The 27,559-nt window shown below is 37.6% G+C and overlaps 1 protein-coding gene across 5 annotated transcripts in view; it reads left to right on the forward strand.

Moving 5' to 3' along the window:
- The window catches only part of CTNNA3 (catenin alpha 3), a 549,510-nt gene that overhangs the window by 396,317 nt on the left and 125,634 nt on the right, over positions 1 to 27,559 (forward strand). For all 5 annotated transcript variants that reach the window (XM_030030142.2, XM_030030141.1, XM_030030143.2 and 2 more), the window contains one exon: positions 9,084 to 9,284. In XM_030030142.2, the coding sequence (XP_029886002.1) occupies positions 9,084 to 9,284 (201 nt within the window). The remainder of the gene's footprint in view (positions 1 to 9,083; positions 9,285 to 27,559) is intronic.

Here is a 27,559-nt window from a genome sequence, read left to right on the forward strand (position 1 = left end):
TGTCCATTATAGCAACTTCGGTGAAGAGAATGCTTTTTTAGGAAACAATGGTTATTAACATAATTATAGTTTTATCTAGGCTCATAGCTGAGATGTGGCTAGTCTGAGTAAAATTTGCTACGTACATTCTGGAAGTTAGTAGCAGTTGGGAAGGAGGGCGGGGCATACTGTGAACGTGATTTGTGCTTATGGTGATTTCCAAGGATTAAACAAGAATGCTCTATTTCTTCTTCTCCCTCATTGTCTCCTCTTTCATGTCCTGGTACCATTTGCAATTCGTTATTTTTTCCCTTCTTTTCCTACAAAGTCAGCATCAAATTACAGAGTATTAATACATAAAAAATTCTTTGTTGCCCTGTACATTATCTTGGATAATGGGAGTATGAACCATCTCCTGTAATTTTGAGAATAAAAACTGAGCTAAGTATTCTCAGCTTTTTATAGCCAGAAGAGAGAAATGGGCACCTCTAAGGCCTAGGTCAATTGAACACACTTACATGTGTACGTAAAGTATGAGGTGGATTATCCCTAAAATGTATAATTTCTCTGAGTTGACATAAGAAGGGTACGTTTAAGATGACTAGGCCAAATGAAGAGTCTAGGGGCAATTTGTATGAGTGCATGTCACCCCTGCATGTTTCTGGAGGAAGGTGTTTCCTTGATCTCATAACCCAGGAGAGAATTGGAGTATGTAGGTAGAGAAGTGACCCCTACCCAGCTGGGTATGCTTATGTTTTTGATTTTTCTGGCTTCTCTTTATGTCTAGTCCATCCAGGTGTCCATGTTTCTGGTCTGCTTTTTCTCTGCCTTTCCTCTCTCCAGATCCTTATCTAGACATCAAGATTGCTTGTATGCTTTTACTGTGTACCTCCTCATTTTCAGAGACCTCAGAGCCTGGCCCATGGAAAGCTCTAGGAAAGGAGAGGGACTTACACATACTGAGAGTTTAAGACTGTGCTTCCTTCATGTCCCCAAGATCCTGGAGTACCTCCGGATGCTGAATAGGGAAGTTGACAGTCCAAGAACCTGTCTGTAGGCTGAATTTTTTGCACAAGAAATTGAGGGCAAGGATTGAAGCACAAGCAGTTAGCATCTCAAACCAACCAAGTCTTATTGTAATCATGTTAAAATGAATGAGGGAAAGAAATAAAACTCTGGAAAGGATTAATATTACTATAGAGTTCTCACTCATGCAGGGAGAGAAATTTTGTGTAATTTGAAACCTTTATTAGCCAATTAAACTGATCGTTTTGGGTTACCAACTCTCTAATAAATAGACATTCACTGTGAGAAACATTCTTATTTTCAAAGATTCTTTTTTGGTGCTGATGTGGTGGGGGATTTGGGGTTTGTTTGTTTGTTTGTTTCTTTTTAGCTTTCTTGAGTTTATGTGCTAACATCTTGGAATCATTCGTGCATATGTGAATGAAAATGAACCTTAAGGAGAGGCTGCCAACTCAATCAATACTTTGTTCACCCTAAGGTAAAATCCAAAAGAAATACACACTTCAGTTAGTACTTTCTGCGAACAGAACTGAAGTTAATGTTTCAGACTACAGGTTGAAGTTTCTAAAAACATAAACAAGAAATTTATTATACAATTTAAAATGTTCCTTCCGTTTTCCTTCAGAAGTCATCTACAGGGACTTGCACAGATAGTGATGGATCCTGAAGAACTTTCAGTACCTTGCCTAAGGGGGTGCCTTTATGCTATCCCCTCTTTTCTCTGCCTACATTCATCTTCATTTTCCATCCCTATTCTTCTGTTGTGTTACAGCTTTTGTCTTGCAGCCTCCAGCTCACTGTTTGAGATAGCTGCCATATTTTTGTGCTTATGTCTCATGATACTGGACACTTAGATTTTACCTTTCTCCAAGTTTGCTCACTCTTTCCTGGAGCTCTCTGGCACCCTTCCTAGGCCTGTTCTTCTCTCAGGAAAATTTGTCCTTGTGGCCTAGTACCCATTAACATGAGACATATCTGTTAACTCAGGAGGCTTTTCATGTATGTGCTTTTCCGAATTTGATCTCTCTTAGCATCACAATTCTCCTTTCAGGAAGAGACTGCAGTTATGGCAGAGTTTCTCAGTGTTTTTTAAAAGTAATAATAATTTATTTTATCTAGCACCTGAAAACAAAAAATATTTGGACCCGTTTCTCTGCATCAGTTCATTTCTGGTCTCCACAGGCAATTTGTTCAAGTGTTTCACCATGCTCATAATGAAGAAATTCCCACTCCCTCTGCCCCTTAAACCAAGTCCTGTTCCCTTTGCTTTGACTTCTGACCAAGTGCCTGTTGGTGCATTTGTCCAGCTTGTCAGGGTTCCTCTGAATGGCAGCTGTGTCCTCTAAGAGTACCAGCCAGCCAGTCTGCCCAGTCAGTGTCACCTCCAGACTTGCTGAGGATGTGTTCTGTATCTTTGTCCAAGGTGTTAATAAGTTGAACAATATCAGCCTCAGCATTGACCCTTCCCGAAGAGTAGCTGTCCTAACTAGCCTCCAGTTTCTTTGAACTACTGACCGCTCTGCTGCTTCATCCACCTTGTTGTTCACCCACCCAGATGCTATCACTCTAGTTTTTCTGTAAGGAGGCTGTGGGAGACAGTGTCAAAAATGTTCTTGAAGTAAGCAATAACCAATGCACTCCCCTCATCCACAGAGCCAGTCTTTCATCACTGAACGCGATCATTTTGGCCATGCTTGATTTGCCTTTGGTAAATCGATGCTGTTTGTTCCTAGCCATCTTCCTGTCCTTCATGTTCCTGGAAATGCCTTCTATGAGGTCTTGTTCCATAAGTTTTCCAGGAACTGAGGTGAAGCCTTAGCCTGTAGTTTTCTGGATCCTCCTCCTTGCCTTTTTTAGGATGGCCATGACAATAGACATTTATATGCGTTTTATATTATAGCTGTATGTGTCTGAAAGCTGAGCATTTTGGAAGCACTGTGCATGCATTTGAGTAAATATCAGAGCATTGTGAGCCCTGCTTCTCAATACAACTCTTGGTCTGAGACAGAATGACAGTGTTGTCAGCTGCACTAGCAACAAATAACGCTAGAAATCATCATCCAGTTTTTTAGTTTTGGCAGATAAAATAGATTTAGTTAATACAATCATAGAAGAAAGGATATTTATTTTCCTTGTTCTGAGTAATTCTTTTTCTCCACTTGTTTATTAACTTAAAAATTATTCTATTGAAGTTGCTAGGGACTTTGAACATTAAGTGATTACCAGTGATTTCTTTTTCGAATAGCGACTAAGACACTGTCTTGCCCCAAGTGCCAAGAAACACTATTTCATAAGATTGCTCATGGAGATTTACCCTGGAGTATTCTCTGAACTTTGGTATGTAGCAAAAAGGTGGGAATTAAATGCAGCTTCTTTTCCTGTCTGAATACAGGAGGAATGATAAGAGGGAATTGTATACTGGCACTTGCACCTTCCACTTAGTGGTCTTGTTCTCTTAACTTTGGCACCAGAAATTGCTGAATCTAAGTATGGATATTATTAATAATTATTTCCTTTCAAATATCTTTTTGGGGTTCACCAAAGCATTATGAGTCTGCGGGAGCACATCTTCTGCCATACTAGGTAGTGCTATTATTGGAAAACTTGAAATCTTTTCAGAGTAGCACTGTAAGGTACCACGTCCAGGGAAACAGGAGTGGTCTGAAAGGAAGTTTACTTTTTGTACGAAGTTTCTTTGCTTCCCATTTTATCATGCTGACAGACGGTAAAAGATAGAAATCATTTTGGTCAGGCTAAACTATCACTGCATAAATTTCTATATCTTAATTTTATGGTTTAGGGCTTGCAGAAAAGTATGTTTTATTTTCCATCTTGTCTTCAGGAGACCAAACAAGTTGAGTTTTCTAATGCTTCTTCATATAATTTATTTCTTAAATCTCTAATAATTCTTTTTCTTTTCTTTTTTCTGTAATGCCTCCATTTGGTCCACAGTTTTCTTGAACTGAGCGGAGGAACGTTAATAAAACGTGCTTCAGCTGAGGCCTTATCAGTGCCAAGTGGAGTGGAAGGGCATCACCTGTCTTTTTCTTCTGATGACGTGCAAAGGAAGAGCTATGGATTTTGTCCCAGAGACAGTCTGAGTCATGGCTTTGTCAGAGACAGCTTTATTATCCAGTGGTTAGCTCAGCTGAGATATGATTTTTGGCCAATACAACTAACACCAAGATCCCAAAGGAAAATCAGAAGGTACAGTGGACCACTCCTGATAACTGCTGTGATGACTGTGGTGATCTGACAATTTCTTTAAACATCTATCAATCCACTGTTACAATTAACTCTTATATTAGATATTGACTCATGATGAAGAGATGGTACATCATCCTAATCATCCTTTTCTGCTTTGGCAAGTAGGATACTGTGATGAAAATCAAAAGTTGATCTAATGCATTTTGTATAGGAGGAGGAAGCATTTGTAAGAAAGTTACAGGTGAAAAGAATCTCAGCTGGACTGTGACCAGTGCTGATTTCTTTCCTTTTCCATTAGATGTGCTAAGGCAAATTTATAAGCTTGTTTGTGCCTTGAGGAAATTAAGTTAAGCAAGGTTTTGTTGATTGTGAAGTACCTCATCTGGGAGGAACTTCAGAACATTGTGAGAGGCTGTGTGTTGACTGTTGATATGCAGAAAGGTTACGGCTGTATAGTACCAATATGCGGGGACAAGGTCATTTATGCTTATTGAGTTTGTGTATTGTCTGTGCATTCTTTCATGCTGCCAAGAGCTTGTGATTTTTTGACATAAGTATGGCATTTGTGAAGTTCTCAACTGACCCCTTACTTGTGACGGTGTATGGATGTAGCAAGAAAAGATGTTGCACATCTTTTCTAGTACAAGGTGGATGGACAGTACACAGTTAATAAAATCTGTATCTGTCTTTGTCTTCTGTGAAACAGTGTCTGGAAGGATATATCACATTCTCATTTATATTCTCTGATATTATTGTGGGCTTTGATAGTTGAATTCTAAAAGGACTTAAAAGTAGCCTTACCAATTTGGAAGGAAGCAGCTAATTGGGATGTCAGGCCACAACATACAGGTCTAATTGCATTTCCATTGAGCATCTGGCCTCAAATTTGCTTTTTCTTTCTCCATGAAAGTGTTGTTTTTGACATCTCTTAGAAGGGTTTGGAAACGGGGCGCTTCCCATCATGTGTTCCATTCATACAATATTTCCATTATGCCACATGCAGTGTTTTTTGTTTTTTTTTTTTTTAAAATTTACTTGATATTCATATCACACAAGATAACCAGTTAACTGTGTTTTTCCATTATGGAGATTTCAGTTGGTATGTATCAGAAGAGCCCTACCTTTCTGTTTACACAGGACTAAGCCCTTTCGTTGTTGTCTTTGCTGAACAGTTAAAAGGGAGTGTATTCTTCACGCAAAGGCCCTTAAAGTGGAGGTTGTGCTATCCACTTCTGTGATTGTCTCTGTTAACGGGTGGACAATATTAAACCTAATGCAGTGGTGACCTATACTACTTCATTTTAGACATAATTATGGCAGCAGAAGTGGGGTTTTGTTAGTCCTTTCTCCTGCATTCTATGCACGTCAGCCCTCTCTTTCCTTCAGTGCTTCAGCCTTTTTCAGCCTTGTACACGTTCACAAACTGGTTTGTTTGGAAGCCTCCCACTGTGGAAAGCACACAGGAGGAGATGCCTGAAAAAAGAAAGATGAGGTATTAACCTGTACAGCACAGGGTAGTCCCTGGAACGTCTTTGCGCATCTTGTCGTTTGCCCCTTTTTTTCATTTTCGTGTGTTGTGTTTGGCATGGGTGGAACTGAAAGAGTTGCCAGTCCTCTCATTGCCCTGCTTCCATGTAGATGGTAGTCCATGGGTATAGTTAACAGAATATGCACAGACTGAACAAACAGTGCTAAGAAAGTCACCATTATTAAACTTCTCTGCTGATCTTGGAGATTGGTGACATATACCTGAAAGAATATGGACATTCCATACTCATAGAGGCATTCTGTGATGTAGCAGTTTCATAAACTGAACCAGAATTCATAATTTTTGCATAGGTAGAATCCCAAGATACTCATGCCAGACATAGTTAGTAATTCAGGATTACCTAAGAGTGCGTTTTGTCTGTCCCAGTTACCATGGTTGTCCAATTTATTGTATAACATAAAGTGCAATTTAATACTGACATACTGAATGGCAGTCCTGAGTTAACAAGAAACATGTAAGCTCTGAATTATTTCATGGCTTAGTGCAAAAGAAGTTTCACAGTGGTATTTCTGAAGATAGAGCAAATCTGTTGCCTTCACATCTTGCATTTCTAATGTTCTTGTATTACATTCTCTGAGAGACAAAGCAGATTTTAGGTCTGTGTAGGAAAGGAAATTCAATACCAGAACTAGTATGGAAGCTTTTAAGAAGTGATAAGCTTTAAAGCCATAAACATATTATCTTTTTTAATTATATTTTGTGGTATTGCCCTCTGTACCACAAGTTAAATTTTATATATACATCACTTTGCCTGAAAAAAATGGAATATGCCCTTCAGTATTGGTGGTATAGGTGGGCATACTAGCATACCACATATCTGTTCTCTCTGTAACTCTTGACATTACTGATACTGCCTTCTAGCTTAATCTGAATTATTACTCAGGTCTGCTACCTTTTGGTTTTATGACCAGTCTTTCTTACTTTAGTACCAGTATTTTCTTCTTCATCTCCATCCTTCCTGCTGATGTTCTTTTTTCCATTACTATGTATTTGAGTATCAAAAAATAATTTTTAAGCACAAACACAACTTTACTATTGGCATTTGAAAAATAGCACAAATACAGCTTTACTGTTGCCATTTGAAAAATGTTGAGGAAATGGATGTTCAGAAAGACAGAAGGATAATAATTTCTTTTATAAGAAGAATTGTATAATTGTTCTTTGCTTGGCACCCTTCTGCATTTCTCTAATTTTCATTTCTGTCCGTGTCAACCCAACAGTTGTTTCCATCAGTCTACAAGCAACCATTTTCTCCTTGTACTTTCTTCTAGCCAAATCATTGTTCTTTTTTAACTGTTGACATTTTGCATGGGTGACTTGGAAATGCTAATATGCCATGTTCACGTTGTATTTATGTGTGTTAATGATCATTTCTCTTTTCTGGCTGTCTTAGACACAAACTGACATTGGGCTCCCTTCAGTGAGGTCATTATATCACATAGAGCTGAGTGAAATGGCAAAGAAAGGTTCAAGTGTCTCTTCTGTACTGAGTGTTTGGTGCCTTTTAGTGTGGAAGTGTGTCAAGCAGCTCAATTTGTCTTGGCATAGGGCAGCTACTGCCAGTAAAAAAAAAAAAAAAAAAAAAAAAAATTCTGTCAAAGAGGAAACAGCAAAAGCAGCTTTGCAGTTCTACCTGCATTGGAGGTGAGTGTCAGATATAAACATGTTTGATCTGTAAGGAAGACAGAGTCAGCTTATTACAACTCCCATCCTTAGGAAAGACACCACTGGGTACCTCTTTGGTTAACCGTACAACATATACTTCATCAGCTCCCAGGTGTTTCTTTGTCTTTCTTTTATCAAATATTGAAGATGTCCTCTGGATGCTAAATATTGTCCATAGTCAGAAGATAGCAATTACTGTGATACATACTGTTGTTGGTTTGGGGGGGGGGGGGGGGTTGGTTTCTTTTTTAAATAGTGCTATGGAAGAATAGCCTTTTTTTATTGCATCTTTCAGCCCCTTTAGTAGTGGGATGGTTTTGTGCATGTTTATTTCTTTCTTAAAGCTTTTTACTAGGAGGATCATCTTTAACCCATTTAATCTCTCATCCAAGAACTGGTATCTAAGAGACTTTTTGACTTTCAGAGGTTCTGCATCATTATGTGATTCACATAGTTTAACAGCATCTCCCTGCCTATTCCCAAACTTTGTGTTCTGTTTTGTGCCAGAAATGTAAAATTATGAATGTATGTATATTTGTACAGGCGGAAGGTGACTATAACATGTATATGTTTCAATTAGTAAAGTAAAAATGGATAGGCTTTGGATAAGTTGTGGCAAATCATTTAACTAGGCTTGACAATAAACCAGTTGCCATACTGTAGAAAAGATGAAGCAAACAAGAATTCCTTCTTTTCTTCAATGTGGCTTTGAATTTGTGAGGTGATCATGAATTCTAAACAGGAAAATTCTAATAAGGAGAAGAATATTGTAGGAATGATAATAGAAAACAGAAATCTTATCATTAGGCAATGACAGAAATAGCTGAAGGGGGGAAGTATTGTATGGCAAGAAGGCACAGTGAAATAATGTAGCTGTAGTAGGAAAGCCAGTGCTGCATAATTGTGTTAATATATTGGTAGCTGATACTGTAGGTATATAGATATAGATATATATTTGCACATATTTATTTGAAAGTCACCAATAGCGTATAAACCAGTAATATACATAGTAATACAGTAAATACATTACTATAAATAAGAAATGTAAATTGTATGGAAAATACGTAATTAATATACATTTTGTAATAATGACACATTGCAATAATTTAATAAGTAATAGTCCAATTTTAATGCAATTAGGCAAAAATACTGCTCTCTCTTATTCACATAGGAGTTTGATTTAGCATGAACATCCTAACATATTGATGTAAAAGAAGTTAGTTTAGTTGTTGGGGCAATTGTTTGTCAACAAAGATTCATCTCATTATGGAACCTTTTGTCACAGCGGCTTAAGAAGGTTTCAACAACAAGTAACAGCTTTAATCCCTTGAAATTTTCCTTCATTCTGCAAATATTCACTCTGTATGTAAGATTTTGTGGTTTTCATATTTTTCTAACACTTTCTGACTGAATATTTTATTGTTGCTGTTGCTTATAGGAGATTATTACTGTACCTTTGAATTCTAGGATTCAGTAAATTGTTTTAAGAATTTCAAGGACAGTTCAGTGTAGATTTCATATTTTAAGTTTTTTATCCAAGCATGTGTTGGCCAATGCATTTCAACAGAGGAAGAAAAAATGCAATCAACTCCATGTCGAAAATGTGTCTGATTGTGTAAGAGGTGCCATCCTAAAAGAAATGTTGTTTTATTTGCAGAAAGCCATATTCTTGAGGATGTAAACAAGTGTATCATTGCACTGAGAGAGCAAAATGCAGACAATTTAGATCGTGCAGCAGGTGCAATCCGAGGCCGTGCTTCAAGAGTAGCTCATATTGTTTCGGGTGAGATGGACAATTATGAACCAGGTGCTTACACTGAAGGAGTGATGACAAACGTTCAGTATTTGACCAAGAATGGTAAGTCTGATTTTTAAGCTATGTTCTCCGTTTCTTTAGTGGTATAAACTTTCCCTTGTATGCCACAGTTAAAGTGAATCCTGTGATTCTCTGATATAACGGACTAATTATGCACTAATGATTCACTGTATGGTCTCTAATCTCCTTTCAGCATGCTATGCAATTATGATGATACCATGCAGTTCAAAACTAATTTTTAAAGTTTTATTTGAATGACATCATTTATGTAAGGTTTTTTAAGTTATGGAAGACTTCTATCAGAGTTCTTAATTAAATGCAAGTAACAATGTTTGGAGACTTGTAACTGATGAGGCAGCAGCTTTCCACTTCGTTGTATTGACCTCATCACATCTGTTCTAAGCAGATGAAAGGCAAAGTCAGAGAAGGAGAAGCAGGTTCATGATTTGTTTGTACTACCACTTTAAGGACTGTTGACCAGTGGTTAAATATCCCCAGATATCTTCAGTTTTGCTAAGCAAATTTGGAACTTCCTAAAATGGTTAGTGGTGTCTGTTTATTTTTTCATAATATTCAAGAAGAGTGTATCCTATTTTGGAATATCCCTGTACTGGCAGCGGGGTATAACTGCACTATTCTATAAATGGCTTCTGTTGTTTACAACAGTTGTCCTTTATATAAATGAATCTCTGGCCTTTCATAGTGTACTTAATAAAAAAATTATCTGTGGAGCTCCCAGGACTTCCATGTTTTCAGTGGTTGCAAGTCTAATAGTTGGGCAGTTAAAAAACTTGCTATTAAGAAATTTTCTGGCAAGTCTGTATACCTCTGGAATATAGGATTTAGCTTCATGAACTCAGAAGTCTAAATCCTAGCTCTGTCAGTCTAAGCAAATTTCTTAATCAGTTCAAATATGTCCAGGACAGAACCATCTTCATGCGATCAAGAGTGAACTGACATCGCAATGAAGTGGCACAAGGGACAGAATAGTGAGAAGAGTTTGTAATAAACTTGCCTGTTTTTATCTTCTTTTCTGACATTTTGATGAGAAAATCTGAGAACTTTCAACATGACATTCTTTTTTTCATAACTTCTGAAAGTACTACGACAAATACCGAGGGAAGCAGCAATTAGAGGAAAGCATAGTTTTGATTCCCATGTAAAGGCTGAGCCCTTCTTTCTTGAAACTGGTAGTGTTTAAATACATTAGGAGTTGACACTGATTTCTGTTCTGTTGCCTTGCTTTGACAGTAATATATAATGTACCTAAATCCGTCTATCTACAAAAGACAGGAAGACGTGAAACTGGTTTTGGTTGGAATGTTTGCCTGTGTCAAGGGACATCAAGCATGGTGTCATCTCGCATGTCTTTGCAGTACTTCAAACCCAAGAACCTAGTACCTTTACATAATTCATTAGGAGTGGAAAAAAGAAACATGTACTCATTCTTACCTGTATTTATATGATCTGTAATGAACAGACATCAAATCATGTGAGGTTTTTTGATTGCTTGATGGTTTTCTCTTGTTTTGTTTGTTTTGACTCTTTCAGCTTACAGGGAGAATGCAGGTAGGCTGCAGCCCTCAGGTGTAACCCAAAATATTCTATCACTGCTGGGTCTTTGAGGAGCCAGCTGATTGCAAGGTGACACTTCACTAGGAGAGGACTGTGTATTTATGCTGCCATTAGCTCCTGAGTTAGCTTATGTGAGTAACCTAGGGCAGTGAAGTGCATCCTTTATGCCCAGTGAACAGGTACTGTGTTACTGAAGAGAAATTACTGCAGGCAGAGTGTAGAACTAGTGAAAATAAAATTATAGAATAGTAGCGTACACAGAAATTGCAGAGAAATAAGAGAGAGAATGGGAGCCAGAAATAGGAAGGATGCAAATTGGAGGTAATAGGACAGAGAAATTGTGCATAAAGAGGAACAGATACATTTACTGTTTGTTAAAACAAAGACTGATGTTAAATTGTAGCACATATGTTGAGGTAATTTGTAAGAAAAAAAGAGGTTAGATTCTCTGCATTACAGTATATTCAAGAAAAGAGCATAAGATCGCTGAATCTGTCTCTTCAGCTGGAAGACATCAGACATATTTGAGATGAAGTGAGCTATTCAATAATAATATCATAATACTGCTGTACAACGAGTATTAAAAACTGGTGCTTAATTTCTTCGCTCAAGTTGTGTAGTCCTGTTTAGATAGAAGCTGTTGACAGCTGAATGGATCTCTATAGCACCATACAATGGAGTGTCTGCTTTTTCAGGCTCATGTTATTCTGCTCCTCCATTTTGCCCCTTCCTTTTCCCTCAATAAGAAGAAAACCCCCAAGAAAACTAACAACAAGGCCCTGTAAGAGCACCATTTATGTTGTGGAGTTGAGCTCTTAGAAGTTAGGTAATACCAGAACTAAAGTTGTCTTTGCAGCCTTGATTTGCATGCTGTGTGTGTATGCATTATGATGTTGCGATTATGTGGTCATACACAGTTATATTTCAAAACAGCTGCTTAATTCAGGTCACTGGATGGACCTGCTTTCGACATATGCCAGGGTCACATTAGAGGAGGCTGGTGTCCAAGGGATCAGTTTGGAAAGTAATGAAGCAAAGGACTGCAGGAAGACTGAGGATAGTTACAGTTGGACTTGATGATCTTAAAGGCCTTTTCCAGCCTAAATGATTCTATTATTCTATAGTTCATTTGGACTGCCACTGTCTGTACAGAGTTCCTGTGTGATACTAAGTGCCTGAGGCTACAGCTAATTGTGGGGTGCAGGAATGCTTCCGAGCTCCTGATCTGAGTGAGCACCATGCTGACTGCGTCTTTGTTCTACATCACAATGAGATTGGCACATGCTCTGTCCCATCTTGTTCTCAGGTTTGAGTGAGAAGGGCATGTAGGTACCTGGGTAGGAAAGAGAGCTGCAAAGCATTCCAGCCAAATCCCTACTCTAGATGAGTGGAAGGCAGCATTGAGAATCGTGCCCTGGAACTGCATGCCCCAGGGTCTGTATGAAACCTTTACAGATCACTGGAGAAAAGAGTGTTCAGTCATGTGCTCTCGATACTCCCTGCAGGCAATTGTTTAAACCAGCATTTCCTATCTTGATTTTACAAGTGCAAAGGTAGCAGAGCTTCAGGCTGCATTCTGGTACAGTTAAGACTGTGAAAATGTTAGTTTTGGTACCTTTCTGTGATTCCTAATGTCTGGCACTGTTGATTAGACTGAAATATGCAGATCCGTGCATTTTGATTGGGTTTGTGTACTGTTGCGTGAAAGCAAAATGAAACCTTTAGAAACACTGTTTACAAAAACATGAGGTATTTCCACTTCAGAACTGGAAGAGTAACCTTGTACTGTATTTTTAAATATCAAAGTCTACTCTCTTGTATTACTGCCTGCCAGAATCTGCAGCAGTTAAATTTAGGTAAACAAGTTATATTATGGCATATATCTGTTGATATAGTAAAAAGCCTATATTTATTGTAAATTTTGTCTGCAGTTTTGCTTTCATGTCAACTTATAATGATATGCTATATACATATGTATGTATGTATACACATATATAAATCCTGTGGTTGTTTAGGTCTAAGGATCTTGTAAAAAACAAGGAAAAGGCTGGAGACCAACATGAGTATTTTACTTGTCTTAAGGAACTAGTGGAGGTATCTTTCTCTGAATCATTGGAGTTTTGAGTCCACATATTTTTATTCCAGTAGTGCTGATGGAATTACAGCAAACCGTTGTCCACAGCTTTTTATATCCAGAATTATGAAATACCTTATAATTCAAATAGGGCTTAACTTCAAGTTTAGGAATAATAATGAAGTTGTATTTGGAATGAAAAGCAAATTTAACTGTTCTCAAAATTAAAGGTCAACTGTAGTAGGCATTGTTCTGAGACAGACACTAGTATGACACACAATACTGTTCTCACTCCCTTTGAAGTATGGATTAAGACAGAGTTTAATCTCTGAGACAGAATGGTGATATCAAATGTAAAGTTGAACATGGATTTGAAAATTTCTTCCTGCCTCAGAAAATATTTTTAAACCTGTGTCCATAAATGAATTCAGAATAGTTTCTGAGTATGAGGGACATAAGTCAGATTTTTTTTTTTACAAATACCCATAGGTCTAAATTGTGTACGTCTTGTTGAAAGTCATTAAAACTGTTATTCATGTGAAATTTGCACTCAAACTATGAAGTGTAGTAATTGAATTGACTGGAATCTTAACAGTTCTAGAGATTACTGCTTTTCTGATGTGATTCTAGCACAACAAATTACAACACATTGTAATTGGGGATTGAAAGGCAACATACATAAGATGTGTTTTTTATTAAGTGAATAATCATCTGGGTAAGTACAAGTTTTTAGACGTTTCAGAGTGAGGGAGAAACCTCATATCTAAACAGTCACCGTGACTTATTCACGAGGCTCAAGGAGCTTTATGTTGAGTATTACATAATCATAATTCTTTGATCTATAGCAGGGGGATACCAAGGACAATTTGTGGCCCCATTATCTCCTTGAGAGCTGTGTAGACCTATTACTTCTAATTAAAGATTTTCCTCAAATTTCTAGAATTTATGCATGGCCAGTTTGTACGTGTTGTTCTTGCGTCAGTGTGAACAACTCTTCTGCCTACACCTGGATTAAAAACACTTGGCCTCAGTTGTCCAAACACACTGAACTTTTAGACCTGTTCTGGAGAGATTGGGTTTGTGTTCAGTGATTTTCTTTAAAACCTTCACAAGTTTCAGTTACTTTTTTTTTTTCTCCTTCAAGTCCTTTCCTACGATTTTGTCCTAAAAGTCATTCTGTTCTTCCTGACCGAGCTGTCTTCTGTACTGGCAGCATGTTTTAACATCACACTGTTTGCCAGTGTCACTAATGAATTTATTTATTTGTTTATTTCATGGTCCCAAGATTGTTATTTTGGCCACCTTCCAGAGTCTCCTCTCACTTTATAGCTATTTCAGTGTGATCAGTTGTTTAGCCTCCATACTAATACTGATCTACTTCACCTGAAACAGAGCTTTCCTGTATGGTACTTTATTAAATGATTCTGCAGAGTGGATTTAATCTACTGCATTGCTTTTCCCTGGGAAAAGGTAATTTATCTTAGCAATAAAAGATAGTAGTGTTATTTGATATGATCTTCCTTCCATCTTCTGCTTTTTATTTAGCTTTTCCATTTCTTGCATGTTTATGTGCACAACTTAATGACTTTGTATATTTCTAGATGCTTCATTTGCCTTTTTCAAATACAGTGTGCAGGCTTGTCGCAACAGTTTATGCAAAATGACTGACAGTTTCCTCTGTCCATTGTCTGAGTCTTTTGCAGTAGGGATTGTCTGTTTTCTCCATTTCAAGAATGTTACACTCTCTCTAACCCAAAAGACACCCACCAAGGAGGAAACATAAGGCTTTGTGGTCTGTTTTCTCCCAACCACTCTGACATTTGGTACTTTGGCATGTTATCTAAGCCAAAATGGGGAGAGAGAAGCACCTCCAGAGACTTCATTGACTTTTCCTAAGATACATCTTCAGATTAGATGGGATGAATCAGCTGTTGAAGCTCCTTACCTCTTTTGTAGTATAAAAGATACCAATATGGTAAACTTCATTCTAGGTGATTTATTTGGGGGTAGCTAAAATGAGGTGGATGAATCTCACTCATCTATGGTGTGTGCAAAATCAAAAGTTGTCATTAATTTGAAAAGACAAATATATTTAATGAAAAAGATATTTTCCACTGCTCATTCATCACCCTCAGAATGAGATTTAAAGATAATACTTGCTATTTGAGTCTGTTTAGTATTTAGAGCTTTTTACCCTTGCTTGTGAAGCCCAAAGACTGCTAACAAGGACGGAGTCTTTTCACTGTAAAATATTAAAAACTAAAAATCCCCAAAACATTTGATAGAAAAACTGGAGTGAGGCTTGAGTATGCAAGCTTATGGAATTGGTGAACTTGTGAAATTGGTGTACAACTCGGACAAGGAACAGCTTGTAAGAAACTATTCAACAGAGGATTATTGTAAGAGCTTAAAAGGGGAAAAAAGCATTAACTAAGAAAAATGCTGAGGATGTTTGCATGACTTAGCCTAAAATATTTTTTGTTTATAATTACATGATGATTGTAAGACTATAACTTAAGCAATAACCCTTCATTCTTGTGACTATTACTCTATTACAGAGTCAATAAACTCCATTTGGTTAACTCTGAAGCTAGCTTTTTTCCCTGTCAGGCTCTGTTCTAATCCTTCTGTGAAACTATGTTTAAAATGTTGGCTTTAAAAACTGTGAAATTTGCTTCAGATGTGAAGAACGTTCTGAAAAACAGGAAGAAATGTCATCAAAATTTTTTTGTGTTCCAGATAATCAAAAAATGACCCTGATCATAATGCCATTTCTTTTTGCCAACCTTTTTTTCCATTTCCTGTAGCTCAAAAATAGCTTTTCTTCACTTTTAGTAACAGTAACGTCCATGTTGATGATAAACACTGTGTGGGAGTTCGGATGCCTTTAACTACACATTTGGTTGCTTTAAAATGCTGTTGTGCTTAGTGATCATCCAAGATACTGAGAAGAAACTCCTCTTCAGTGTGCTGTTCCCACAGGCTTTGTTCAGTAAAAGCTTCAGAGTGCCCCGTGCAGACTCGCTGTCTAGGGCACTAGTCCGTAAACACACAGTCTCCAAAAACTTTCCTCCTCCTCTAGATAAAAGTTAGTAAGAGGAGCATTTAAAACACAGCATTAACGTAAAATCAGTTCATGTGTATGAATAAGCTAATGCCTTTATTTTTACAGTTTTCAAATTAGTTTTGATATTTTTTGGTTGTTAGATTGTTTTTTGAATTAGGATAGTAAATACGTTTCTGTTACTAGCATGGAATTGACATACATGTTCATGTTCCAGCTAGTTATGTGGGGAGAGGGGAGGGAGCTGAGAGAAAAGTCTCTTGGTTTCAGTGGCATTTGTGGAAGAAACTGGAAAAGGGAGGCTTTCTTGTGAATTCTAATCTTGCTCCCATGACAATGAATTTGCCATGTACCCTGGTGAAGCCTGGTTTACTTGCAGTCTGATTCTGGAGGAGAGGACACTTGTGTAAGCCTTCCTTGAAGTAGGAGCACCACTGTTGTCTTTGTTTCTTTAATTTCCACAAGCCGTTAGTAAAATCAGGTTTTTATTCCTGTAGGGGAAGTGAGGATGATGATATAATAATGTGCAGTAAGTGGATTTTTTTCCAGTCAGTATAATAAATCTGTATTTACGTGTGCTCCAGAAGACAAATTTTGTTTGGTGGGTTTGGGGTCTTTTTTTTTGTTGTTGTTGTTTTTTGTTTTTTGTTTTCTGTAGAATTGCCCTTCTCTGTTCATCATATGTGACACTGTGATAAATCTTCACCACTTCTCCTCACTTGAGCCTACTTCAAGAAATGACTCATGACTTTCCAATGTGTATATAACCTTTATCTATCCCTTTTAATATATTTTTCTTTTGTAGATCTTAAGAATCATTGTTGTGGTCTTGTTCAGTAGAGTCCATTCGTAATGACAGCCCTTCCTTAAGCTGATAACAAGATCAGGGAACTACTGCTGCTCTTTGTACTAGGTATTTTTAACTGAGGCAGACTCTCTAACTTGGACGGTTTTTATCTGTGTGCCCATATCAAAATCATTACCTTCATTTCAGCTGTGACTTTCTTGCACAGGGTCTTCAGTGCCTTAACCTCTGTGATGTTAAGGACCTTTCATTTGCAATTCTGTAGTCTGCCTTTGGCTTCCAGCTCTGTAACCTTTTGGGTTATTTTGAATGTATTTTCCAGAGCCTCTGTGGCAGTGTTTTTCCATTACTGTTGTCATAATGTTTTTCTCGTGGTCTTGCACCTACAAACCCTGATAATACTATTATTTTGCGTTCTTTTGGGAATTACAATAAGCATGCTGTCCCTGTTGCATTTGTCCCTGATTAACTTTCTATGTCTCAGACATGAGTTTTAATAATTATTTCCTTTGCCATTTAACATTCAAAGAATCCTGTTTTCCTGTTGTCTTTTAGAACAGTGCACTGCATTGGAGATGATCTGCCTTAAAGCAGTCAAAGTTTTTGTCTATTTTATAAATTCTTTCCAATAGGAACATTTTAGTTCTTAACCTAGCTGCTTTGGCTTTTTCTGAAGCTGCCTGGAGCTAATTGGTCAGACATACCTGCTGGGTTTTTTTTCCTACAGACCAAAATGTTTTAAATTCTTTGGGATTTACCACTCTTCTAACCATTTGGTTTTGTAACATTGATGTGTCAGAGCATGATCTGCCTCCTAAGCAGGAGTGTGGACTGAGTAACTTTTTCACAAATCATTGGTGCTTATGAGTTAATTCGACATTCCATAGTCTGTGAGGACTTTTTTTTGTTTTAAGTCTTCAACGTGAATCCAGTCTCATTAAGGATTTCCTAAGATGTGAAAAATTGCAGTAACTTCTTGTTCTTCAGCTTTAGATCACTCCGAGTTCTTCATGGCTATCATTTGTTGTTGTTTTCTAACTTGAATTTATAAAAAGCACCTTCCACAGTCTTCATTTTTGCATGCAATATTTTTTTAATGTTTTATGATAAAATTCATAATTGTCATAACATGCTATATCGTAATTATAAAATTATATGGTCTCCTTCCCGCCCCCCAATAACTATATACAGCTAAACATTCCAAAGTCTGCTCTGCTTAAGATTTTCATAGTCTCTCACCGAGACTGCTTTCTGACAAACATGCCCTCAGCTATTTATGTTTCGTTCCTTAGTAACTATGAACTGTTAGATTTGAAAATGAAGCAACAGACCTTGATGGGGGGAGCGTATGCATAATTCATTAGGATTTGTGTGTGCATGTGTATGTATGGATGGATTATAAATCTGTTAACATAGTCAAATTGAGTCTTGCTGAAATCATAAATGATGTGCTTGTGGTCATTTTGTTCACCTCAGATCTCAGTCTCTCAGCACTACCATTCATGGCAGTATTTGGAGAAGTGGCGTTGAATGCATTATATGTGGAATAAATATTTCTGTAAATAGGGCTTCTCCTTACCTTCTGGGGACCAGAATCTGTTTTCTACCAGAATCCCACCGCTGCCAGCACTGTACAAGGTCATCTCTGAAGCCAGTTTTGTCTGCTGTGGGCTTTGTTTTGACTCACAGTTGATGAGAACACCAGACCATCTCCTCAGTTTACCCAGTGCTATTGAACAACTGCAGCTAGAGTAGTTGTGGAATAATTCAGTAGATAGCAGACAAAGTGTAAGTAATATATCCATCAATTTTAGAGCATTCATCATGGCGTTTCATGCAGGAATATACAACTGTCCATCACTCATGCTCCTTTATGATTGCTGTCAGGAATTGAAAATTAACAGGTAGACAGCTTCAGTCAGCAGATTAGAAGATCTGTACCTTGGGCACTGTACAAAAAATTCATTACAGAAACCTTCACCCTTCCAAAGCAATATAAAGCAGCAGCCATGCTTCTCTCATGGAATACTCAGAGCTTGACAGCTAGGTTAGGCAGTAAATAGTTTGATGCCCCTCTTAATCAACAAAAACTTTTGGGAGAAGCTGTTCATACTGCAACAGCTTGTTTTGTTTTGCTCTGTTTGTGGTTTTTTTTGTTTTGGTTTGGTTTGTTGGTTTTTTTTTTTTTTTTTTAATCTGGAGCAATTTCATAACTTCTTTCCTGACCTGAAGCTGCAAGTTAGCATTCCTTGTATCAGACTATTCGTGTTTTCCCAGTAACTTTATTCTTGGTGTTGAGGGAGGCTTAAAATAATTTCCTGAAACTGATGCCTAAGTTTGGTGTCAGAAGTGTTTAGTGATCTATTCTAGAAGATGGCTGCAAGTAATACATGTATTTTTATTGTTCTTTGATTTCCTGGGGCCATTTTTTTTAATAAGCTTTTTTTTTTTTTTAGGAAGAGGTGGCTAGATTTCAGGAAATACTGTGAGGCAGATCTCTGAGGAAGCATTCATGGTAAAAAAAGTAATATTTAATGGCAATACACCAAACATTAAGGGAAGATGATACATTGATTATAACACAAATGCCAAAAAGAAGGTGGGAAGAATCTGAGAATGTGTCTTTCGGAAACAGGAGGGTACTCACTGCACACTTTGCAAAGTACGCCTTGCTAAATTCAGAAATGCTGGGGAAAAGATTTCTGGAAAACAGAGGGCGCTCAGGCTGGCCAGGGGCCTAGAGCAGGTGACCTGTGAGGAGAGGGAGAGATTGAGGGTTTGTTTAATAACAGAATAGAAGTCTTACCTTGAGAGATGGTTACAGAGGCAATGGTGCCAGACTCTTCTTGGTAGAGACAGATAGCACAACAAAGGACGGTAGCCACAAGTGGCAGCATGAGAAGTTCAGGACATAGGGGCAGGGAGGGGGAAAGGATTTATTAAAAGCGTAGTGCAGCACTAGAACAGAGATGCAATGAAATTTCTGTCCTTGGAGGTTTTCAAGACTTGTCACTCATAGTTTTGTCTAGCTCTGATATAGTGTTGGCCTTATTTTTAAGGAGGAGACTGATCCAAATGATATGCAGAAGTCCTTTTCAAACAATGTGTTTATGATGTCGTCCCCCCCTCCATGTTAGACACCAGCTGCATTCATCTTTTCTGTGTTATTAAATGTTTTAACCTGTGCATTCATACTCTGCAGTAACAATCTCAAATTCCCAGAGTTCCTTCTCTTCCTTGGTGATGTGCTTGCTGTTAAAAATATGTAGTGCTAGTATTTGAGAAGGATTTTTAGTGTAAAAGGGTTGCAGATACCTCATTCTGAATCTACATATTTCTCCAGAATGCTAATGCAGGTTTCTTATGTGAGGTGTCATGTATTAAATGGAGGTGAATCATAGCAACATTGCAAATGGATGCAATCAATCTACATGATTTAATTAGATACATTTCCAGATAAGCAGGTAAACATTTAAAGCCTGTTGGTACCCTGTTTTTCAAAGTGTTTGTTTGCTCTGTAGCATGCTCTTTTAAAGCCGCGTTGCCTTTTTTTTTTCCTGAGAGCTAATTGTAAGATTTTTCAGCAGTGCTCCAGATTCCTTCTAAATAAGAAGTCATCCTGTATTTACTCAATTTCTTCACTTGTCTTGCTTATATATTACTCTGAGACAAATAAGTACCTGTACCTAAGAACACCTTCAGAAGTGATATCTTAATAGTGTTAGAAGCAATGTTAGTTTTATTCAATATAGTTTTAGTCAGTTTCTAACCATTTTTCATGAGTTGATAACTGATGTTCTCAAATCTTTAATAAAGTCTGCTATTCTGAGTCTTAGAGAAAAGTTACTCTTTCTGCATTGCAGGTTAGGAGGAAATATTCTTGCAGTCAGCCTTTCTAAACTCTAAACCACGAGTAAAGAAAAAAAAAAAATCTTCTGGAACTTTTTCAGCCTTTCCATATTCTACATAGAATTGAAAGTAGCAGGAAATCTAATTGAGAATCACTTTCTTGTCTGTCAGCAGTCTGTTGCAGTTGGGAGTTCACCCTGACTGTATGTGCAGAACAGTCAGTACCTATTATAATTAATCATTCTTACTGTTTCTCTAGGTTCTCGTACAGAACTTTCTTTACCTAAAGAACTTCTCCCTGCTGGTAATACTTGCATTAGCACTAATATCCGTAAGTGTTGCTAATATAATTAGTCACTAGTTGATTAAGAGTTTCAGGTAAATACTGAAGAATGTTCTTTTTAATGTTATTTGTAGCTGGTTGGTTAAGGCAAGGCTTCTGTTATGGGGCATAATATGTAATGCAAGATGCAGTTATTACCAGTATAATGAGTGTAAACAGCCCATTCAGATTATTGCTTGGAATGCTCTTTTTACCTCTGGGAAAAGAATCAAGGGGAGGAACGAGTTGAACAGTACAACTGGAATTAGTTCAATATTCTACTGTTTTTTTTCCCCCTCTATTTTATGTGGTAGCCCATCCTGCTGTTTTCAGTAGAGAACTGGTAGATGAGAGGATCATATTCTGTCTCTTCATCTTTTAGTATAGCAATTTTGTTAGGCTGTGTGAATTGTTTCATTCTTCATGTCAATCCTGTCTGATTCAGGGGCCGTTGTATATCTGATCATCTGCTCACTCTTTTGTGTCTGTGCTTGATCTTTTGGGCTTCCAATTATCTTCAAATTCCACTTGAAACAATTTTCAGAATCGCTTTCCCATTTGGTTTTAGATTTTAATCAGATATACAAAAAAATGTTCTAAAATACTTGTGCTCCTTGTGGTAGATATAGTTAAATTAGTTCTGATAACATAAAAAGATATACAAGTTCTATCCAAATGTACGTGACAGCTCTTGAAAGGTTGCCCAGAGAGGTTCTGGTCAAAGCCCAGTTGGACAAAGCCTGGCACAACTCTTACTGCTTTGAGCAGGAGGAGAACTAGATGACTTCTTGAGTTCTTGGGTTGGGTTGGTTTATTTTTCCCTGGAACACTGTCTGTATGTAGGAATTTTTGCAGAGCACGTGGAGATACCCCTCCTTCAATGCATAGTCTGATGCTTATTATGCTTTTGCAGTCATCTGCTTAGATGAAATTAACTTTCTGTCTCCTGACTCCTGTCTCAGTGGGCCGAAACTGCTCCTTCTTGACTGGTTTTATTAATTTTATATTGCTGAGTGGTTTAAAGCAGATTTAGGGAACCTGAGCCTTTTCAAACCCATAGCAAGCAGGAGCCAGTAGAAGTCGGTTCCTTAATTTCCTCATGCAGACCTAAGTTTTTTGCGAAAGAAGGTGCTCGAGCACAGCAGCATTGTTTTCTACAAGAGAAAGATATTCTGTGGTTTTTTTTTCTAACTCCTTAATTGCCATTATTTTCTTTAGAGGAATGTGGGCAAAATGATTTGAGTGTCCCAAGTCTTCACCTTCAGGGAAGCCAGGTGTCCAGAGGGCTACTCTGCTGCTTGTAGCAAGAGAAGGATATGATAATCTCCATCTTTCGTTATACCCAGAATTCTAGCAATTTCTGCCCCAGATTCCTTTGTTACAAAGTCGTCCTCTTTGGCCTCCTTTTTCAGCTCAGTCAGATGAGGAGCTCATGCTTCAACACTTCTGACAGGAAGTCTTTAAAAGCTCAACTGCAATAAAAACACAGAGATCTCTAAGTGTGGAGATTGGATTGCTAATTTGGGTTAACAGTTGTATTTATGACATAGCTAGATGCTTGATTATGTGATAAATGTGCTTTGTGTGTTTATATGTACAAACAGTTTGGTTTGCTTAAAGATCATCTAATTTCAGTTATCTTGCTCCCTAATCTGAAGATCATTCTCCACTACAAATAGGACCACCAAGGTAAAACATTTTGGGTAAGGTTTACTCATGTCCTTATAGTTGATCTTAACAGGTAGCAACCTTACATATTAAAATGCAAGGTTCTAAGTGTGTGTAAGTTTGATGTATACTTTCAGAGTAGTCAGAAATGTAATAGGAGAAGCCCAAAGCTGTCCAAATTGGGGACCCTCCTACAGGTTGTATCAATATGGTAGGAGCTACTCCAGGCTCTATCTCAAGCTGGGAACTATACTTCCAGCTCATCTTTGTCTTCCCGCATGGAGGTGAATGTGGTTTGGCCTCAAAGCTCTGTAGTAAGCACAGGTGCTGGAAGAATGTTACTGAGACAGCATTTGCTACCTGAACAGTCCTTTCTTACCTTGTGGAGTAAAAATTGTTGTTCAGAAGGTGGCATTGTGAAGGCTGGCTGTGAGTCGTAGTTACAATGTGATGACTTAAGGTATTCTATAACGAATTTCCATTTTTTAAATGAAAAGGCAATTACAAAATAATTCAAAAAGGCAAAAAGCCTGTGAAGTACACAACAAAAGGGCCACATGCGGTAATAAAATTTAGCTTGACGTCTAGAGAGAACCACTTGAGTTTGTGTCACCTTGGCCACAAACAAGCTACCCAATGATATTTCACTTTCTGCAACTAGTAGGCTTATTGGTTTCAAATGATTGCATACTATAATTGAACATACTTCTTAAATATACCGACATTCCTTTAATCACTTTTCATTTAAAACAATTTCATTAGTACCGTGTTCTAGTAATGAAAGTTTCTGTGTGGTCTCTTACACCATGGGCTTCAGCGTTTAGGACCTAATTTCAAATCCACTGAAACTGCTGGAATGATTGCCACTAACTCTGCTGATTATGTCTCTAAACCCAAATGTCCCAGTTCTTATTCACTGAGTTTTACCATTGTTCGTTATTGTATTGAACAGTAAAGAGCACAGTACATTAAGGTATTACAGCAAAGACAGGAAGTAGATGCACAAAGTTTGTCTTTGTCACAAGGTGGTGTTTTCTGAATCGTTTCGAGGCTAGCTATTAATATTAAATTTAGAGTCAGTATTTTTTTGGCACTGTTCAGAAAAATATCTTTTCTGCAGTCGACAGTGTTTATTGGAATTTCACTGTAATTAAGAACTTGAGGATTTTGGCTACCAAGCTGTATTTTTACTCTGCTTGATTTTTAAGTGTCAGCAATCATCCATAAAATATAATACTTCTTGATTAAATTATTTCAGTTATTCCAAGTTACTATTGTAGTAGACATAGTACTAAAAAGTGGTGTGACCCTTTTCCCAAATACATTTTGCCAAAGGCAATTTTGTTGTCTGTGTTTTTGTCAATTGCTAATATATGTGTCAAAAACAAAGTATCTGATATGTGTCAAAAACAAAGTATCTGATTCTGCCTAAAAAAAAGTGTTAAATTCTGATTGTTTCCCTGTGGGATATACAATTTTTTTTTTCCTCTTTGGACCAATGAAAGCTGGGAATCTTGTGCAGGATTATCCCTTCTGGATAATTCAATTACTTTCAGGTTTTGTAAGCTGGTACTACACCCACTGGAAACCAGATTTCTAAAAAGACAGTATTTTTAATAATCTACCAAAGTAAATGGCTACATTTCAAAAGGAAATGTTTAGATTGTTATCTACTGCTAATGTTTTGAAGACCAGCTTACTGTCAGCATGGTTATAATATTGGGAAAATTCAGCCCAGTTACGTGTTCTGAATTTCTGAAACTACACTGGCGCCTACTGACATAATATCACCAATAGTACATGAAAACCTCCATGTACCAAGCACATAATAACCACTTCAGCACCAGTGTTCTGCCTTCCACGGTCACTGAAGGACTTACTGGGGATAATACAGAAGTTTGTATGTTAGTAACCGCTGGGCTCAGGGTTGTTTTTTCCTACTTCTCTACCTTATGGGATGACTGGATTTAACTCAGATTTAGGCATTCTTATTTTTCATAGAATCATAGAATGGTTTGGGTTGGAAGGGACCGTAAAAGATCACCTAGTTCCAACCCCCCTGCCATGGATGGGGGCACCTTCCACTAGACCAGGTTGCTCAAAGCTCCATCCAACCTGGCTTTGAACACTGCCAGGGATGGGGCATCCACAACCTCTCTGGGCAACCTGTTCCAGTGCCTCACCACCCTCATAGTGAAGAGCTTCTGCCTTATATCTAATCTACATCTACCCTCTTGCAGTTTAAAGCCATTACCCCTTGTCCTATCACTACATGCCCCTGTAAAAAGTCCCTCTCCAGCTTTCTTGTTTTCCTGATACTTCACTAAATCTGTTGCTCATCAGCCTCATCAAGGTTTTATTCTTCTTTTTGTTTGTATCCTAAGTTTTGTTGAGATAGGACTTTGAAGTTTTATGTCACATGGAATTTAAACACTATGGAAGTTCTCCCCGTAGCTCTGTAATTCTTTGCCTCAAGGTCAAGGTTTTGGGTGGTTTTATTTTTCTTGTTGTTTTCTAATGAGTGATCTTTTTTGGATGAGATTTGTATTAAGATAACCAATTAATTCAGGAAGAAAACTGAATTGTATCTAACCTTTCAGTATCATGCTTAAAACATTATGGGCTAATGTTCTTTTGTCTTGGTATTAGGAACAGCACCTAAATAAATGAATTGTAGGTCAATATTAGCACAGCAGGAATCAGTACTTCATGAGCAGTGGGTCTCTAATGTGTGCACAGATCTCTGGAGGTATCTAAATGGAACTATCTCCTCAAGATGTTTCAGATCTGGAAACTTTTTTAAAAACAAAATGCAAGCTTTGCAAATTGAACTTTGCATGTAATTTGGAGCTTTTACTGAGACCACATTTTCTCAGCAGTCAGACCCCACATCCTCAGAAGCATGTTCTCAAGTACTGTCGGAGCATGTTCTAGTCCCAAAACTTAGCTGTAATCATTTAATACCCTGCAGGTTGTCTGCAAGCAGGCAGGATGCAAAGAGGAGACAGAGCATCTCTTGTGGCTTCTTTGAAGGCTCTCTTTCAGAACACTGTAGTCAAAGCCATTAGTTTTCATTTCTGGTGCACCATTTGTTTTCACTAGTTAGGGTGGTAAATAGAGGGAGAAATTTGAAGAATGTTGATGCTGCAATTCTTTCTCTATACATGCAGATTCAGTCCACCTTTGCTTGTGAGCATTCCCCTGTTTTCATGGGAAAACTTTCTCACCACTTGGAAGCCAATTCTTTCTGTCTCTATAGGATGATTGCTTCATTTAATACCAATTTAAATAGCTATGCCTTGTGGCCAACTGTAACAATGATAACATTCAGATTTGTTTTGATTCTTTATCTTACAGGTAGGAAATAATCTAAGCTGCAGTTGGGAAATAAATCATTTGAATGTCAAAGATGCAGCTGATTTTATAGGAATATGTTTTTACTCCCAGATGCAACAAATGTAGTAGTCTTGTTTTCCCATTTCTAGCTGTGTTGAGCAGAGGTGTCTGCAGTGTTCTTGTTCCTGTTCACACACACCTGCCCATGTGCCTTTCTAAATTTTATCTTTCAAGCAAGAGATGGGCAGAAAGACAGTAGTTACCACTCACATGTTCTGTTTGGGCTGGCCCTTTTTTCAGTAACTGAGAGTGGTGGATGTAGTCTGGTGTTCTGTTACAGGTATATATTTGGCTCAAGAGCCCATTGTGTTTGGTACTCAAGACAGTATACACCCGCTGCTTGCCACGTTTGGTAAAACACAGTCTCTACTCTGAAGCATTATTTATGAAACTCTGACATTTTAATATTTTTGCCATTGCAAAAGACATTCTGTGCGGTGTCTCAAAATGAGTTGTTGAAAATAAAAATAGAAATAAAAATAGCTTTTTTTTTTGTAAAGGGTCTTGCTTTTACACTCCTGTATATTGTCTTTTATGAACTGCATGAAGTGTAGTATAGCAAGCAAAGGAAAAAAAACATGCTTGATTTCTGTCCTTTAGATGTAAAATAATAAGAAAAAAAATCCCAAACTGCTGTAAAAATTGCAAAGAGAAGTGGCTATAAATGAGAAGTATTAAGAAGGATCATACAAACCAAGCATATATTAGGGTACAAAGAGTTCCTTTGCAGATTTGCGGCCTACACTTGTTCTCCTTAAAATAAATGGATTTTCTGCCTTTTTCTCTATAGAAAGCATATAGTACTGCAGGATTGCATTGGCAATTTGACATTGCAAGTCAACCTGAAGTAAGATGTGACCGGTAATGGCATGAACCACTAGTCAAAATACTGTATATTTAGTTCTACTGTTTTACTGAAAACGTGCATGCCAGTCTGTGTATTACAAATTTAAGTAATATCTTACTCACTTTAGACCAAGAGGGACCCTCTCGGAGTAGTGAGGTGGGATTAGATGATTTCTTCCTATTTTGTTTATTCTGATTTCTGTGTTTGGTGACTCTTTTCTAAATTGAGTTGTCCCTTGCCCTGCTATAAAAGTACAGCCTGAGAAGTGTCTATAGTTACACCCCAAAGAGAGTACAGTAGAATGGAGAAAATGAGATAACATCAGTCAGTATTGCTTGTTTGTTTGGAATAGAATTTAAACACCTTGCAGTTAAAAAATTATTTGGAGAAATTGGATTTCTCAGTTTTTCATTGAATTGCGTCATTCTTTGTCCCTCAAAAAGGGGTCTAGAACAAAACCCTGGCACTGTTGAGTTCATTAGAAGTTATACGGCGATCAGTAAGCAAACCCTAGAGAAGGCCGATGCAAGCATCACAGACTTGTTTCTTTCCAAAATGATGCAATTTATTTATACGGTCTGTCTACAGATTTATGGCAAAATGTAGAAACAAGCATTCTTTGCTGTTGTGTAAGTGACCAAAGCTTCCCTGTTGTGAAGATGGTGACTCATTTCTATTACTAGGACTCCCATGCAATAGGCGCTGCTCAATACAAAA

This window comes from Aquila chrysaetos, chromosome 11 (assembly GCF_900496995.4).
Source record: "Aquila chrysaetos chrysaetos chromosome 11, bAquChr1.4, whole genome shotgun sequence".
Lineage (NCBI taxonomy): Eukaryota > Metazoa > Chordata > Aves > Accipitriformes > Accipitridae > Aquila > Aquila chrysaetos.